This window comes from Peromyscus maniculatus, chromosome 8, assembly GCF_049852395.1.
Source record: "Peromyscus maniculatus bairdii isolate BWxNUB_F1_BW_parent chromosome 8, HU_Pman_BW_mat_3.1, whole genome shotgun sequence".
Classification (NCBI taxonomy): Eukaryota; Metazoa; Chordata; class Mammalia; order Rodentia; family Cricetidae; genus Peromyscus; species Peromyscus maniculatus.
In genome coordinates, this window is record NC_134859.1 from 90,509,490 (window position 1) to 90,525,875 (window position 16,386).

At 56.2% G+C, this 16,386-nt stretch overlaps 3 protein-coding genes across 11 annotated transcripts in view; 1 reads left to right on the forward strand and 2 right to left on the reverse strand.

Moving 5' to 3' along the window:
• Positions 1-8,036, reverse strand: part of Arhgap27 (Rho GTPase activating protein 27) — a 28,918-nt gene extending 20,882 nt beyond the window's left edge. Inside the window, exons 1-3 of one of the 4 annotated variants that reach the window (XM_076543488.1) lie at positions 7,773-8,036; positions 6,702-6,832; positions 4,780-5,686 (exon numbers count right to left, since the gene is read on the reverse strand). In XM_076543488.1, coding sequence (XP_076399603.1) covers positions 4,780-5,433 — 654 coding nt within the window. In that variant the 5' untranslated portion in view covers positions 5,434-5,686; positions 6,702-6,832; positions 7,773-8,036. Of the gene's footprint in view, positions 1-914; positions 1,044-4,779; positions 5,687-6,701; positions 6,833-7,772 lie in introns of those variants that run through there. The other 3 variants (XM_076543489.1, XR_013041920.1, XM_076543490.1) reach the window with 3 other exon arrangements.
• On the forward strand, positions 329-9,168 carry LOC121831475 (uncharacterized). Of its 2 annotated transcripts, XM_076543493.1 has the most exons (4): positions 329-467; positions 3,818-3,957; positions 4,423-4,593; positions 9,038-9,168. In XM_076543493.1, exons 2-4 carry the CDS (start codon positions 3,836-3,838, stop codon positions 9,090-9,092), a joined length of 348 nt encoding a protein of 115 aa, XP_076399608.1. In that variant the 5' UTR covers positions 329-467; positions 3,818-3,835; the 3' UTR covers positions 9,093-9,168. The 2 variants fall into 2 exon arrangements, with proteins under 2 accessions (XP_076399608.1, XP_076399607.1); XM_076543492.1 differs by lacking the exon at positions 329-467 and having other exon boundaries at positions 3,636-3,957.
• The window catches only part of Plekhm1 (pleckstrin homology and RUN domain containing M1), a 60,891-nt gene continuing 53,304 nt past the window's right edge, over positions 8,800-16,386 (reverse strand). For 4 of the 5 annotated variants that reach the window (XM_076543486.1, XM_006970557.4, XM_076543487.1 and 1 more), the window contains 3 exons: positions 13,120-13,183; positions 12,346-12,503; positions 8,800-11,575 (listed from right to left, as the gene is read on the reverse strand). In XM_076543486.1, coding sequence (XP_076399601.1) covers positions 11,461-11,575; positions 12,346-12,503; positions 13,120-13,183 — 337 coding nt within the window. In that variant the 3' untranslated portion in view covers positions 8,800-11,460. Of the gene's footprint in view, positions 11,576-12,345; positions 12,504-13,119; positions 14,408-16,386 lie in introns of all 5 variants that reach the window. The other variant, XR_006074938.2, reaches the window with a different exon arrangement.

Sequence of the window (16,386 nt, forward strand, 5' to 3'; positions counted from 1 at the left end):
AACAGAGCTTCCCCAATTTAACCAAGCATTCTTATGCTCCAGAGCCACAGGCCTAGCTCTTCCAGCCCCCCCAGACACCAACCAATGGCCATTGTCCTCTTGCTCACCAGCCTAGACCCTCTTCTGGCATGGAGCCCGGCGCACATTCCCAACTACCAGCTACTATGACCACGGGCCTTCCTGTACCTCAAGGCCTGGCACTGATCACCTGTCTTGCTGACATTCGGCATTGAGGACTGTCCCCTCCCACTCCTGAACAGAGGGCAGGGGGAAAAAAGTCCAGGGTTCAGATGGGAGGGGCAGGAATGGGCTGCTCCTGGGATCCAGTTTGAAGGCTAGGGGCTGAAGGGAACCAGAGACCAAGCGTGAGCAAGAATTCAGCCCCCTAGGATCTAGAGGACACAGGCTAGCCCCCCCCCCCCCAGCTTGCAGGGGTGAGGGCAGTAAGGAGGAGCATTCTGAGTAAGGTAAGTAAGGCTGGGAGCGAGGAAAGGAGGACCTGGTCTCCCTGCTCTCCCCCCAAGCCAGAGCCTAGGTCCTGGGACTCCTGGGTCAGCAGGGAGGAAAAGACCAGGGCAGGTATAAAGAAGCCAGCTGAGGCACCCAGGGCAGTCTTCCAAGCTAGGGATCCTGAGAGCTGTTGGGAGACTGGGGTGGGGGTGGGGTGGGGGGGACGGGACCCGAACTGGGACTTCTCACTGGATCTCCTTAATTTGGCCTCCACTCCCCGCTTTAACTGATCACAAGCTTTTCAGAGCACATGGTTGGCTGGGTCTGTCCCTGAGACATTTGTCCCAGGAAGTGTACAGGGGGGGAGGGAGGATCAGGCGGGGAATCCAGGAGGGAGGCAAGTGAGAAAACTGTCGGGTCCCTTTCTCCCTCGGGATTCCCAATACCCAGGAGGGATCACTCACAGTTCCTGAGGGCTGAGGTGGGGGGAAATGAGGGCCCAGGGGGCTCCTTTCCGTTCAGGCTGGGTCTGAGCTCAGGAGCTGAGCCTCCGGGCTGTTTGCATAAGTTCCCAGCAAGGTCTGTAACCTGTCCTGCCAGTGGCCAATGCCCAGGCGACAGGGGCGGGCCCTAGTCCATCTGCACCCTGGGCCTTCCCACCTCCAAGGCTAGGGCAGGCATTTTGACCACACCCCGAAATCTACTAGCTAGGGAGGCCAGAGGCCACGGGGGGGGGGGGGGGGCAGAACTGGGGATTGAACACTGTGTCTTAAACACTCTAGGCAGGAACTGTACACCCCAGCTCTCATTTTACCCTTTATTTTGAGAGCGTTCAACTAAGTGCACCAGACTGGCTTTGCATTCACTCTGTAGGCCAAGGACCCTTGAAAATGGGATCCTACTTTCTCAGCCCCCTGAGTAGCTGGGATTACAGACGTGGCCCCAGAGGCCACTTTGTCCCTTGGCTTCCTGTGTGGCACTAACCCTGTCAGGAGCGCTGGCTGTGGCCTCCTGACTAATCCCCCCCGCTGTAGCCCGGATGTCAGCAGTGACATTTGGGAGGATTGCAGGGCTGTGGAATTATGCTCAGAACGAAGTGGGTTTGCTTGTCTCCTCTTCCCACTGTTCTGGCCCAGAGGAACAAGGCTAGCCACCTCTGAAGGCCAGCTCCCTGAGACTAAACTTGGTGGCTAGGGTGGGGTTTGGAGTCAGGAGACCTGGGTCTGATTTGAACACACTTCCTCTATGATGCTGTTTGTTTTTGGGGGCAAAAGGGTGTCCCGTGCTGCCTTCTGAGTTGCTAGGCACTGAGCTGTGTGTGTGCAGGCCTCTGAGTGAGAGGACACAGGACTGTTAGCCCCTGGGGGCGGTGTCCAGCTCTGTGATCAGCACACACCAAGTGTAGCATGTGGTACTTGCGTGAGCTGTGCACAGAAAACGCTGAATGTGGTACGAGCTCGCGTCTTCTCTGGGTATGCCTGCTGAGTGGCCCGCCCGAAGGACGGAGCTGATAGGCGACAGGCTCATCTGATGCCCTTTCACCTGCGACACCTCAACACCTCGTGGTCCACACCTTTGCTCCCGTTTCCAGTCACTCCCTCCTTCCAGGGATCCTAACTAACCATTCCCCTCCTGCCTCAGCCCCCATCCCTCCTCCCAGCCTCATCCACTGACTCAGACTTTGGGATGCCTTGATGATTCCACCCTCTCACTCTGACCACGGCGTATCTCCCTCTTCTCTACCAAACTGTTGCCAGCTGCCTACCCTCTCCATCCACACCCTTCAGCCCCCGCCTTCTGGCGGCCATGTCGGATAATGTCCTATGGCCTCTGTCTAACTTGAACTTCTGCCCATTCACCTTGACTTCTAGGCTTCTTCTGCTTTTCCTCTTTGGTCCCTTTGTTTCCTCCTGAGTTCCTCTTTCCCCCCTTTCGTCAACTATATTCAGGTGCACCCCATGTTCTTCTCTACCCCATGCCTCCTGCAAGGCCTCTGTAAACAGTGCCACATCTGCCCACCAGTGTGAATGGGAAGCTGGGACTGAGCCGCCCAACTGCTCCTCCCTGGCCCCAGACTCCATTATCACCATGTGTTACAGCCCTGAGCACAGGAGTCCTTCTCAAACCGGTTCCCTTCCAAGAGCTGCAGGATCAAGTCCAAATTCCCACAAAGCCCTGCCTGATGGTGGATACCACAGCCAGCGCAAACTGGGTTAGGGCAGAACTCCGAAACCTCCATGCAGGTCTGTCCACACCTCTCCTCAGTCCAGCTCCATACGGCCTGAGCAGTGTGGGACAGGAGTACCTAGTGTCTACTATCCGTGTCACATCCCAGACAGGTCACCTCCCAGGGCTGTTTTTGTGCTAGCGTCATCCCTAGGTTTGAAGGCTCCCTGGGGGCACTTGGGAGGCATCTAATCAATTCATGCTTAATGAACAAGCTAGAGTAAGCGAATCGATGTGGGGGGATCATGGCCGAGGGCTCGGAGGAGGTATGGGTGAGGATGGAGAGTATGAGTGAGTTGGAGTATGAGTAGGGTGTGTGTGTGTGTGTGTGTGTGTGTGTGTGTGTGTGTGTGTGTGTGTGTATCTATGTCCTCTGGAAAACTGCCAGGCTCACCTTTCAGGAAATTCTTTCCCACGCTGTTAGGGACAAGGAAGAGCAGGGGTGGGGTTTCCTTCCCAAGGGAGAACAAACTCGCCATCCCCGCAGTTTGCTGGGGTGTCAGGGAGAGCCACAGCAGACAGTGTGCTATTGCTATACTTAGCACACAGAAGCAGAACGGGCCACGGATGCTGAGTACTCTGTTGAAGCCACAGAGTTAATTAGAGCCAGCAGCAGCCTTTCTGACCAGCATCCAGGTCTCTGGCAGACTTCCTGGTTCCTTCTGTGTCAGTATCAGACCACCTTCAACTGTGTCCCCAAACTACTACTCACAACCAGGAACCTGCGGGGAGCTGGAGGAAGGATGGGGAAAGGTCAGGGATCCTGGTAGTTGGGGAGATTTCTCAGGAGATTCTGGCATCTGGGAGATTCTCTTTCTCCTTGGTCCCAGAGAGCCTGGATAGCCACCCTTGGACAAACTTGCAAAGTGCTGGTTCATGGGTGAAGAGGGATGAGCAATCCCATGGCCAGAATTCAGCACACCTGGCCATTTCCTACAGCCAGGAACTCATGGGGGCAGTAGACATATTCCCAACATATTAGTAGGACCCATAATCTGGAAAGATCCGGGAGTTCTCTAGAGGGAGGGAGCCTGCTAAAGGGCGCCAGAGAACCAACCACAGGCGCCTGGGTTGGCTGATAAGCAGGACGACCATGGATCGGCTGCAGACACTTAAGCCGGTTGAGTGTTGTTCTCCGCAGTGGCCACCAGGAGGAGGGATGATCCGCGGAAACCTGAGCGCAGAGGCTCAGAGCTGCAGCCTACGCCGAGCCAGCAGGACCCTAGCGGCTCCCCCTGCACCGGCTCCTGCCAAGCGCTTCCACGCCTCGCTGCGTTTAAGGTTCACAACAACTTTATTCCTTGGGTATTGTTTACATACGAGGACACCGAGCCCGTCAGCAGCTGGCAAGTGACCCAGCAGAGTCAAATTCGGGTTTCAGTAGCCTCAGAACCTGAACTCTGCCTCAAGGACAAGCCGCAAGGCCACGTAGTTGGCCTATGGGGTCGCACCTCCTGGGTGAGGGCACCTGGGACTCAGTGCCCGAGAGAGGAAGTGAGTTGTGGATAATGCCACAGTGAAATGGCAGATGTCAACCCGTTGGGGGTATCCCTTCCTCCTCCCGCAGGCCATCCCTCCCTAAAGGGTTCTAAAGTTAAAGATTACAGGGCCTAGCAAGAGAATTCCGAGGCTATAAGTGTTTAAAAACGCGCTCTGTTTCCGCTGTTTGAGATCCGAAAGAGAAGAGACCTCACTGCAACTGAACTTGAAAAAGAGCCCATTAAGAGTTTTTGTTTTGTTTTAAAGGAACCGAAATATTGGAAGCGGCCCCCAAGGGAAGCAGATGCTCGACTTTCACATCCACCAACTAAAATCTCATCTGACCCGAAAGAAGAGTGAGAGTTCACAGCTCCAAACCGCTCCTTACAGAGCAGGTGGCAGATTAGGAACGTTATTCGGTGCATGGACCTGCCACAGGTTAGTTAATGTCCCAGCAGGGTTTGGGGCAGCACCCTATAGCCATGTCCATTTGCATTTTTGCATGAAAACATGAATATTCACGATGAGTGAGAGGAAGGGGCACACACCGACCTCAGTTAAAAAATCATTTGGGCTCTGCGCGTCCGTGGCCTCCCTCCCGTCCCCTCGCTCGCGGCGACCTACCTGCTTGGGTCTCTCCTCCCGCGGAGGGCAGCGCACGTCCGGGATGGCCTCGTAGACGTTCTCCGAGTCGCTGCGCGCTAGGGGCCGCGGGCAAACCCAGGAGCCCGCCACGCTGGAGGCCTTGAAGTGGCCCGCGCTGCCCAGGAGGCCGGCAGGGGGCGCGGTGCCGCGGCGCGCCAAGTCGTCCAGGGACTGGGCCGGTCGCACCGGCGCTGCGGGCCGCACGTACAGGCAGGCGGGCCCTCCCGGCGCCAGGCTGCTGCGCTGGCCTCCGGCGCGCTGTCGCGCAGGGCCACACAGGGAGCTGGCGCGGCCCCGGGGCTCGGTGGAGGAGCCATCGGCACCCACCGGGCTGCTCACGAAGCGGTAGTCGTAGGCTAGAGGTTCCGGGACTGCGGGGCGCGGCTGCGGCACGGAAGGCTGCGGGGCAGGGGCCGGGTCGCCGAGTGCGGGCAGCTCGCGCACGTACTGCGCGGGGAGGTAGAAGGGGCGACCCCCCGGCTCGCGCCGCACGTGCCACCAGTGCTCGGTGCTGCGGCGCAGCAGTCGGTAACGCTCATTGGGCTGGATGGCGATTCGGCGCCCGTCTTTGCCGGTGTACTCGAAGGGGTGCTCCACCAGCACGTACACATCCCCTTCGACGTCCGCCGCCATCGCGGCCACCGCGTTTTCCTGCGGGCAACGAGAAGAGGAGCCGCCGAAGTCAGGACCGCGCAGCCTGGAAGAGCACCGCGCCTGGGGCTCAAAGACAAGGGTTCGAGTCCCTCTCCTGCTCTTGCCCCGTGCATTCGGGCTTCAGTTTTTCCATCTCTGAAGTGGGGACTTGGATAAAATCATCTCTTAGGCTCCCATTCTTAAGTCTCCATTCTGTGCCGTTGATTGTGAGATATGTGTCTCGCAGCGATCCCTAGGTGAGGAAATTGAGGATGATTAGGAACTCAACTTTACTCTCCGGGAAACCTTGGCTCAAGGACCTGCGGGGACTGCAAGGTAGATAGCACATTTGCCTGATGGTTGGCTGAGCCTCGCTTTCCGGGTCGGCGAATTGGGAATTAAGGCCCCGGTCGCGCCGCTCCTCCGCCCCCGTCCCGCCCCACCCTGACGCCTCCAGCCTTCAGGGAATCGGTGGAAAGCCCTTAAGTGCTCCCTCCCTTTAGGAGTAAGCGCTCCGGGCAGGCGAGGTTAGCTTTGGGGCGCAGGCTCTGGGGCAGCCCCCAAGTTGTTCCTCCTTAGGGGTGTCCCTGCCTTTCTTAGTCCAGGGACTTTGACGTAGGGCCTTGGACAGCTCAGGCTGGAGAACCGGTTCTCTGGGTTTCTCTTTCCTTTCGCAGTGGCTTGGCTGCACACGTGAACTAGGAGTCCGGCCCGCCCAGCCCGGCCCGGCCCGCCCCCTGCACTCCAGCTCCCAAGGCGGCCTCTAGCAGAAGAGGTTCCTGTGTGCGCACCTGCGTAGGGATCCCCTACACTGCCTGCCCGCCCGGGAGTGTAGCTCCTAGAGGATGCATTGCGATAGTGTCACCAGGGTCCCCTAAAGTTTTTTGGAGTGATCATTATACCCCCCCCCCCCCCCCCCCGCCATGCCTGTTCAGTCTGGTTGGTGCCTGGTGTAGAGGGGAGAGGAACGATCCCAACTGTGTGCCTTCAACAAAGAGAGGCCGATGGCCTACTCCGGAAGTACTGGTCACTCTAAAACCCTACACTGACCACTCCGTTTTCTGCCCTACAAGGTGGCCTGGGGACCAGCAGTGGGGAGTTTGCCTTGTTTTCAAGAATCCTTGATGAGGGAAGGGGTGTAAACTGAGTCACTGAGTACCCTGAGCTTGGGAGGCGGTATCACTGCAGATTAGAGCTAGGCGAGCAAATCCTGGGGTTGTGGACACTCGGATACGCCCCCTTCCCCAGGACCCCACCTACGCACTCACGTTAGCTGGGAGGGTCTCAGGCTGCCCATGGGCTGGATGGGCGGGGCTGGCGGAGGGTTGCTGATGAGGTCTCTACCATCTCTGAGGGCGGGACTTCCAGGGACTGAGACTGAAGGAACCACGCAGAACAGCTGACACAGAGAGGAGAGGCGGAGACCCACACTCAGTAGGACTGTCCCCAGTCCACAATACAGCTTGTCTAGGAAGGTGAGGAGGAGGAGCCATAATGCCTGTGCCAGGGGCCCTTGGGAGATGTGAGAGACTTGGTTTTCAAAGAGGAAAAAAGGCATGAGGGAGGACTGCGTGGAAGGGGTGCTGACGGGTAGCTAGCGAGCGGAGCTTAAGGGTCAGTTGGTTCTGCTTCTCCCTCTCCATCCCGGAGGGATTTGCTGCCCTCGAGGCCCTGCATTTTGCGGGTGCGATGCTCTGGGAATGCGGCGGGAGATGGTTGTCTCGTCCCGGCATGCACATTCTGAGCGAGGCTATTTGCACCCTGAATCATGAACTGCGAGCCCTTTGCAGCCAGATTGAGAGCACTACCCATTCCTGGCGCACCTCCGCCCTCTCAGGGCGCAGCCCGCCCGGGCCTGGAAAAACTAGAGTTCCCTTGCAGGGACACTCACAGGAGCGCAGTGTCTCGGGTTGTGTGGCAAGGGGACCCGTGCCTCAGATCCTTCCTTTATCCGGGGAGAGCGAAGAGAAGGGGAGGGATGCGAGAGCGGGGAGGATCCCTGGAAGCAAGAATGCACCCTTAGCCGGTAGGTCTCCTGCATCTTTTGCCCCGGTCGCCCCTCGCCATGGCGTCTAAATCAGCCTAAATCAGCACTGGGGGACTTGGGCTGATTCCCACCTCGCCCTCAGACAGAAGGCAGCCCCACGCCTAACGCTCCTCCCCGGGGATCAGGCCTCCAGGCCCTCCTCCAGGCTCGCGCTGCTCTTGCCCCAGTGCAGCAAGAAGGGCAAGCGGTGCGCAGGGCTCCAGGGTGGGGACGGCCACCTGGGGCACCTTTCCCGCTCTCCCACCATCCTCCCCAACACCACCCCTCCCTCAGTCCAGCTCGACCCGGGCACCTCAGAACTTTCGCCTGCTGGCCTAGCTTCCACTTGTCCCGGCAGACGCGCGTGGGGTCCGCGTCCGGCGCTGCCTGCTCCACGGCCCTGCTCCCGCGGTGCCCTGTTTCCTGTTCAACAATATAACCGGCGGAGAGCGCTCGGCAGAACTTCCTCCCAGGCTGGGGCTGGGCTGTGCTTGCAAGAGACAATCCCCGGTGTCCTGGCTTCCTGTCCCCTCTGGGCCGGGCCAGCGCTCCAGGAGCAGAGACGCCACCCTTCCCCCTCCTTCCCCGGGATCCTGGGCCACACCTGGCTGTCTCCGGGGAGGAGGCAGTGGCAGGGACTGGATGGAGATCTGCGGGGGAGGTAGTTTCTCTCAACTTCTGACCAGATTACACTCCCACTGACCCTCATCGTTGTAGGGGGCAGAGTCACCGTCCAGTACTCTGCAGGCAGTGTAGTTCCAGGGTCCTTGCTCTTGAGAACCACCTGCCTCTTGGGAAAGCAGCCTTACCACTCTGCGCTGTGCCTGTGAACATTTCTGACAAGGGCAAGCCCCAGCACCAGAATACTTATTCTCTGTGGTCTCCTAGAAAGTGTGGGGTCCAACTAGGTCTCCACCCAGGAGCTGCGTAAGGCTCCTGAGCAGAGACACGGGAACCCTCACACCAGGCCTATGTCCCTCCAAGGCTGAAGGTTCGGCTGGACACCCCCACCCCCATATTTTCTTGAACTTCCATTCCATATCTCTGACTTTGTTAGTCTTGTCCACTAATGAGTCCACATTGTGCCGGGTATCTTAGGATCCACCAGAGAAGGCACATGGCACAAGAAGAGGCTGAATGAACTCTCTCCCTCCACCTACCTTGTCCTTCCCTAACTGCCCTAGTCACTGGGCCAGCCGGCTAGGACCTTGTCTCAGGTACAGCAGCCAGATGCCCAACTCTGCCACAAGCTGGCCTTTAGATATGGAGTACTGCTTTATTGGGTCTCAATTCCTCCCTAAATCTCACAGGGAAGTTTAAATGAGATACACTAAACACAATGATGGTAAGCACATATACTTTATTATTTGTTACTTTCATTTTAGGAGGCACTTTCTGGGGATGAGAACTCATCTTCCCACCCACCCCGTTCTAGTCAGGAGAGGAAGGGGAAACTGTGCCCAGAGGCACTGTGCCGGAGGAGGAGGAAAGACTGAGACAAAGATGGAGCAGCATCAGCTCCTCTCCTGGGCCTGCCTCCCCCACCCTCCAAATCCAGCTCCTCTTCTCTCTCTCTAGGTCCCTGGAGAAGCTGGCTCATAGACAGCCAAGGAGCACCCCACTCAATGGCTGAAGGTCCTCGAGGTCAGGAAATGTAGCCTTGGAGGTTGTCTTTTTCTGTCCCATTTTCCTGCAACCTGGTTTCCCTAGGCCTTAGTCTGTTTCCTTCTTTTGTTCTTATGGGCAGTGGGGGGCTTCTCCTGGAACCTCTGGGAAGGGCAGCAGACAGGCCTCTTGAGCCCTTACTCCAGGAGCCAGGGCCAGGGCTTGCTCTTCTTGCCTGCCCTCTTTGAGCTCCTCTCCTCACCCAGATTCCTGAGCTTTCACAGGTTAGTTGTGTGTGTGTGTGTGTGTGTGTGTGTGTGTGTGTGTGTGTGTGTGTGTGTGTGTGGTGTGTGATCTGTGTTCAGGCATTTAAGGTGGAAGAGAGCTTCAGCAGTTATAGCTGAGTGGTGTAAACCTGAAAGGCTCCCACCTCCACCCAAATTCTGTAACTTACCTCTTCTCCCCTGCCCTTTGGCTGGCAAGTGTGCTCCATGGACCCTGCATCCCCAGTGCCTAGGATTAAGGGGAGTGGGTCGGATGGTTGGTGTGTCCCCAGCAGCCGCAGGATTGAGGTTCAGAAGCCAGACTTGGGTTAGAAAGACCAGCTCTTTACTGCGAAATCAGCCCAACAGCACAGCAGCAGTGCCTTCTCTACACTGCCAAGGCCCACTTGTCAGAATATTGCATAAAATCACATCTCTTAAATAGTGTGGGCACCGCCGAGGTTCACGTGAGCTCTTCTGGTGGCGGGGTAAGTGACTCATTTGAGCACATCAGCAGCTTAGGAAAGGGTGAGGGCCAGCTCTAACGTGTACAGTCCAGGCAGTGGAAGGGATCTGGCTGCCTCAGGCAGGTTCTGGAATACTCTCAGGTAACAAGCCCAAGGGGACAGACTCCTGCCCATTCAGGATCCAAAGCAAAGAGGCTCTGTCATTTTGGGGGAACTGTTAATGCTGGCTGTGGAGTGCAGATATGGATATACTGTGTGGTTCTGGAAGCTTTGGTTTCCCAACCTCTGGAGAGCGCCGTCTTCCATAATAGGGACTTAGGAACTGTGTGGCAGCCTCTGCTACCTGCCTACAGCCTCCTCTGCTATTGCACAATTCTTCAAGCTTCAGGAGGTGACTCAGCTCATTCACCTCAGGGAGGGTGGGAAACCTCTGCTCTAGACATGACAGGCACATTTCCAGGGAGGCCCTCCATTCCACCTGCAGCCTCTGGCTTTAAGTCGAGTACTCTGGGATAGCCAGAAGGGTTGCGGGGTCCAGGAGAGGTGGGGATAGCACAGTACATACCTATTCCCCGAAATGCCTCAAGGCTCTGAACATCACCTCAAGAACAATCCGGGACGCTATACCAGCCCCAAGAGCCTCTTAGGGGCAACCCTGCTCCTAGGAAGCTCACTAGTGTCCTGCTGGGTGCAAACTGAAGCTTTATGATCTCATGGCTTTGTGAGATTAGGGCTGATGAAGTTTCTGCAGGGCAGCTTCTGAGTATATCCCTCTATCTCTCTGTAGCCAAAGGATGGCACCTATTCTCCACAGTTGGACCTTGGAGCCTCTCTGGTGTCTAGCCTATTCTACCCTGGCAGGGGTTGGCACTACCACATTCAGGACTAAGGAGGGCATGGGGATGAGGTGAGCAAGATCATGGCCTTCCTGAACAAGGAAGGCTCAAAGTGCTGACAGTGCTGGTGTTGGTCATCCCCCTGCTCCTGCTGTGCTGTGCTCCCAGGCCAGAAAGGAGCCAGGGGCTCTGCCAGAGGACGGGACACTTTCCAGGTGAGAGCACGGAGAGGGGAGGGAAGGTGGACGCTGAAACTGAGCAGCCCTGCAACGATGGGCCATTGGCACATAACACTTGCACTCTTGGTAGAAAGTACCAAAAAGGGCAAAGGAAAGGCACCCAGTCCAGAGGCCTGTCCACCCAGTCCCATGCCTGTCTCTGGGCTGGGGCTGCTCTTGCCCATCTGCTTGGGTGAAGGGTTGCATTTCTTAGGTGACTTAGGTAGGGTCAAGAATAAAAAAATATTTTCTGTTTAAATATGAAGGGGAGGGGGGAACCCACCTTAAAAAACTAGACCTTTTCATCAGGAATGTGAGTTGAAAGTGCTCACCAAGCCTCATTTCCACAGTGTATGAACAGCCCTAATGGAGGTGCATGACAGCTAGATAAGCCAGGCCTGATGACAGGCCCTGGGCAGAGGCACCTGGTGGGTCCCCACCTCCTGGAGCAGAAGGGTACTGAGGGGCCAGGGGGCATCACTGGGACTTCCTGGGCCTTCTCTGGAGGTGAGAGCTCTGGGCACAACTGAGAGTCTTCCTTACAGGGAGACAGAGAAGCCTAGGCTGACGACAAACCCAGCTGGATGGCCTTGGAAGGTCAGGACAGCAGGGTTAGCTGACCATGTTCTTCTGTTCCTGGTACTTGCGCCGGCGGGCACAGCGGGGACAGCCCTTCCTCACCACAGCCTGGCAGCTCTGATGGAAGACAGTTCTGCATTCAGCACACCTGAGAAGAGAGCATCAGATGCTGCTACTGCAGTCATCTAGACGTGCCTGGGGCCAGGCTGGCCAGGGCCTCAGACAGAACCCCAGAGAAGCTGTGTTCTGTCTGCAGCCCACACTCACGTGTGCTGGCCTCCAGTTCTCTTGGAAAGCACTTCAGACACTGAACCCATAAGTGCCCCCATGACCACTGATATTCTGTGCCCTACTTCATTCTTTCCAAGTGCTGCTTGAGGGTTTATGTGACTTCTTGCCTATCTTTAAAGCAGTTTAAACAGCCCAGGCCCATGCAGGGTTGACACTGGCTGGTTTATCCACTGAAGGTGAGTGGATGATCCCTCTAGCTCAGCCTTCCACTCCTACTTGGGGTAAGGGAAGACTGGGGAATATAACCCTGTTCAGGGGCTTCTAATGATGTGCAGTAATGCAATCACCACTTACTGCAGCTGGGGGCATGGTAGGCACTAGCTACCAGGTACCCACTTGGCTAAGCCTCAGGCTAGCGCTCAAGGGCTAGGGCTAGATTGTCAACCCCTCGACCATCTGTAGACTGAGCTCAAAGACATCCCACTTCATGAGGCAGCAGCCATCTACTCTCTCAGGTAATGGAAGGGGTGGCTGTGAGCCCAGGCAGCTCTGGGCAGTCACAGTATCCTGGGCACTGGCAGAGCAGAGTGGATGTTCGGCATGTCCCTGCATAAGAGGATGAGGGTTACCAGGGACGCCGGGTCAGACTGTGGTTGTAGGGGTAGCTGGCCATGTCACTCCTCGTACCTGACTGTGGTGTCAAACTCAAAGGGAAAGATGATGTCATGGTGGTGGCAGATCTGGCAGATGAAGCCTCGCTGGGTGCACAGGTCACAGTGGTAGACATGCTGGGAGGCGAACTCAATCAGGGCTTTGAGGAATCCTTCATACACCCCCTCTGCAATCTGCAGGAGCAAGTGGAGACCAGTCTTAGGTGGTTCCACTGCCACAGCACCCGCCTCAGAACTTCCCTGTTTCCACTGCTCTCCTGTGGGCAAGGAGAACTCCCTGCATCAGCCTGCACCTGAGGTCACTGGGGTATGGGACCTACAGATGGATCCCAGGCAACTCTGTGGAGGTAAGGCCTCCACTCACCCTTGGGAGGCCGGAGCCTTTGGTTAGTCCAGGAGGTGGGGTCAATGACTGCTCAGGAGGAGAGGACAAAGGGAGCCATTCTGAGGGGTGGACTGTTGAAGATTGCTGCCTGGCCTGAGTTAACCACAGGTGCCCCTTCTGCTATTTCTTTTTTCTTTTTTTTAAATTTATTTAAAAATTGCACTGGAGTGCATTGGAGTAAAGGTGTCAGATTCCCCTGGAAGTGGAGTTACAGACATGTGTGAGCCTCCATGTGGGTGCTGGGAATTGAACCCGGGTCCTCTGGAAGAGCAGTCGGTGGGTGCTCTTGACCATTAAGCTATCTCTGCAGCCCCGCCCCCCTCTGCTATTTCTCTGAGATTTCTTCAGGATTAAGAACCTTCTAGTGAGTCCAGGATTTAGGGGTGGGGAGTACGGCATGCTCACCTGCTGGAGGTCAGCAACACTGAATTTGTGAGGAGACTCCAAGAGATAATTCCTGTGGCTTAGCCTGCAAAGACAATACAAGCACTTCCTCAGAAGGGCGGGCTTCCAAGGTTAGACCTCCAGGTCCTTGTTTTCTTCTCCTCAGCCCTGCCTACCAGCCAGCAACACAGGTCTGGGTTACCAGGCAGGCCAAGAGCACACATCAGTCTGCCTGACTCCCACCTGAGTGCATTAGTTAGCCCCCGGTACCTGGGGCAAGTTAAGTGACCTCTGAACCTCAGGCATCCTCCCGGGAGACATGGAATTGTTTGGAGGATTAACTAATTTACTGAATATATCTGGTACACTGTAAACACGTGACTACCGAGCGATGAGGATGATGTATGCTGACACTTGGTACCCGGAACTGGGCTAAGCACCTAGTCTTTGTAGTAATCCCGTGAAGCCGGTCTGATTTTAACTCCCATTTTGAGAAGACAGGAAACACAGGTTCAATGACTTGCCTGAGGTCACAGAGTTAAGAATCAGAGCTTGAGCACAGGAGTCGTCTGGCCCGTACCTACCCCTCCACTGAGTCTGTGCCACCACTGAAACAGTTCTGAGGACCCTCCCCCCCCCCCCCATCATGTTCAAGTATCTGGTTTCCCTGACTCTGAGAGGAACTGATTCATACTCCAGGCAAAGCAGATCCTATTTCAGGTTGAGGAGCAAAAGATGAAGGCAGGACACCAGCCCTGCTCAGGTTCCTAACAGTGGTGGGGACCCCAGGTCACATCCTGAGGGGGGGAGAGAGAACATCTGCAGAAAATCTCTGGCCTAGAACCCGATGACCATGTGTGTGGGTACTGGAGTGGAAGGCATGGAGTGGGGAAGTGCAGGTCCTATCTGGGTACTCAGGACATCTAGAACAGGACAGTGCCGGGCCCCTAGGAGACTGGCCACGCCCTAGCCAATGGCCTCAGTTCTGATCCACAGGGAGTCCAATCTGGGGCTAGGATGGTGAATCCTACACAGCGGAGCAGGCTACACTGAACCCTGGGGTGAGGACTCCAGTTTGCCCCAGTGAGCCTCCAGCTTGTGTGAACAGGAAGCTATCATTTACAGTCAGGAAAACAGAGGGGTACAAAGACTGGCCCTGAGTTGGCAGGAAGGGTGGGGTTGATCTGGGGGAGATTATCCCTGTCATCTTCCCTTTGTCCAGTCCTAGGAGCCAGGAGGTCCAGGGCCTTCCTTGGGAGTCACTGTACCCTTTGCCTGTCACTCCCAGTGTGGTCGTCAACGAATTTTCCTGTAAGGTTTGGTCAAGGGCAGATACAGAGATGGACACAGCTGGTCCTGGGCCTCAGTTTCCCTCCCTACAGAATAAGAAGACCCCTCTCAGTGCTCTGGAGCAAAGTTAACCGGCTGAGGAAGGAGGCAGGGACCCTGCCAGGGCCAGGTGATGGGGGAGCCTTTCATGGGTGGCCAGGGATTTTGCCTGTTTCATATAAGTCCTACCCTTCGTCTGGCCACTAACTTCCTGGGAGCTTCCTAGCCTCCTGGCCCTTCTAGCTCCTGCCCAGGCTGGCTTGGGTACCCTTCCTGAGGACCCATACACTGCGGACCCAGCCATCTGTCTGCCTGTCTATGGCTGTTACGGCCCAGACACTGAGGCTCTCATGTGGTCCTAACCACAACTCAGGAAGGCCATATAACCAAGACCAATGGTCCACACCTTACGGATGGGTAAACAGGCTTAGAGCACCAAAGATACTTCCTGGAGCCATGCAGTGGTCCAGGTCAGGCAGGGGCTGCTCCTATAGTCTCCCTTGCTCTTTGCTTCCTCTAAAAGGGAACTTCCAGGGGGAAAGAATGCTTGCTGCACAGAAATTTGGACCTGAGTTAGGACTCCCCAGTACCCATGTAAAATGCTGGGGTGTGGCTGCAACCCCAGTGTTGTGGGGGGCAGAGAAAGGAAGACCACTGAGACTCACTGGCCAGCCAGTCTAACCAAAAAAATGGCAAGCTCCAGGTTCAGTGAAAGACTGTCCCCAGTGAACAAGACAAAGCCACGGAGCAGGACAGAACTTTGGCCTCTGCATTCACGTACATGGGTGTATGCAACCTCTCTTCCCCCATGCACACATGTACCATATGTACACACATACAAATACATTTTTAAAATAAAACAGGGCTTTCACAAGCCTGGCCTGCTCTCTAACAGCAGGGCTGAGCCAAGGTGGGGACAGGGAGTCAAGAAGATGGAGACAGAGACAGGCTGCCTGAGCACCTGGCAGAGGCTGTTGGGGACAAGTCAGCAGGTAAGGTGAGTGAGCCAGGCTGCAGTCACCCATCCACCCAGCCCTTCAGAGAGGGCAGTGAGACTTTTCTCCTACCCAGAGATTTTGCCCCTGGGCAGGTGTACACATTCTTTGGAGCCCCGGCCCCTGGAATCCCTGGGAGCAGAAAATGGGTCAACTTCATGGAAAAAGGGAGACCCAGGTACTGGGCTGATCTTAGGTGGCAGAGCCCCCCAAAAGGCTGTTCTTCTAGGCCCCGTGGAAGGAGGTAAGGCTCTGGGGGGTTAATTGGCTGTTCTGAGCAGAAAAGGGCCAGTGTTCCCTTCTGCCCTACCCAATAGTCAGGAGATCATCACTGGACACACCTATCCCCAAGGCACAGTGCAGGTAGGCCTCTGGGAGGACTGAAGTATGCCTGGGCCTGAGGAGACATGCTCAGACAGTGCTCTCTGGCTGGCCCCTAGGGAAGCAAGGCTAGGGAAGGACAGCCTGTAGGCACCTCTGGTCTCCAGACATCTAGCAAAGCAGACACAAACTCCGTATCGGGCAGTGCACCTCGCTCTTCTCCAAGGCCCAAAGAAAGTACAGCCCCTCAAAAGTCACACCTTTGGTCATGAGTTGGGGCCTGAGGTTTATAAGGCAGTCACAGAGAGACCTTATAAGACTATCCTGAAGTCCAAGGTCACCTCCCATTTCTTGAGCACTAGAAGATCTAGGCTCTGAGTAACAAGGGGCTTCTAGAGGGGTCTCCCGAGAGTGTTGCCAACTGTACACGCTGCAGATGATCTAGAGGAAAGCTGCCAAAGACGACAGCAAGCAGCCAAGGGATGAGGCGGGCTAGCATCCTTCTCCGTTCTGCCCTTTACTGCTCTGCCCATCCTGTCCTCCTCCAGCCAAAGCTCTCCTGAGCTTTCCATGCATGGTGCTTTCCTCATGGCCCATATGTGTCTCTCCTCAGCCAACCCTCTTCTCCTCCTTCCCTCTGTAA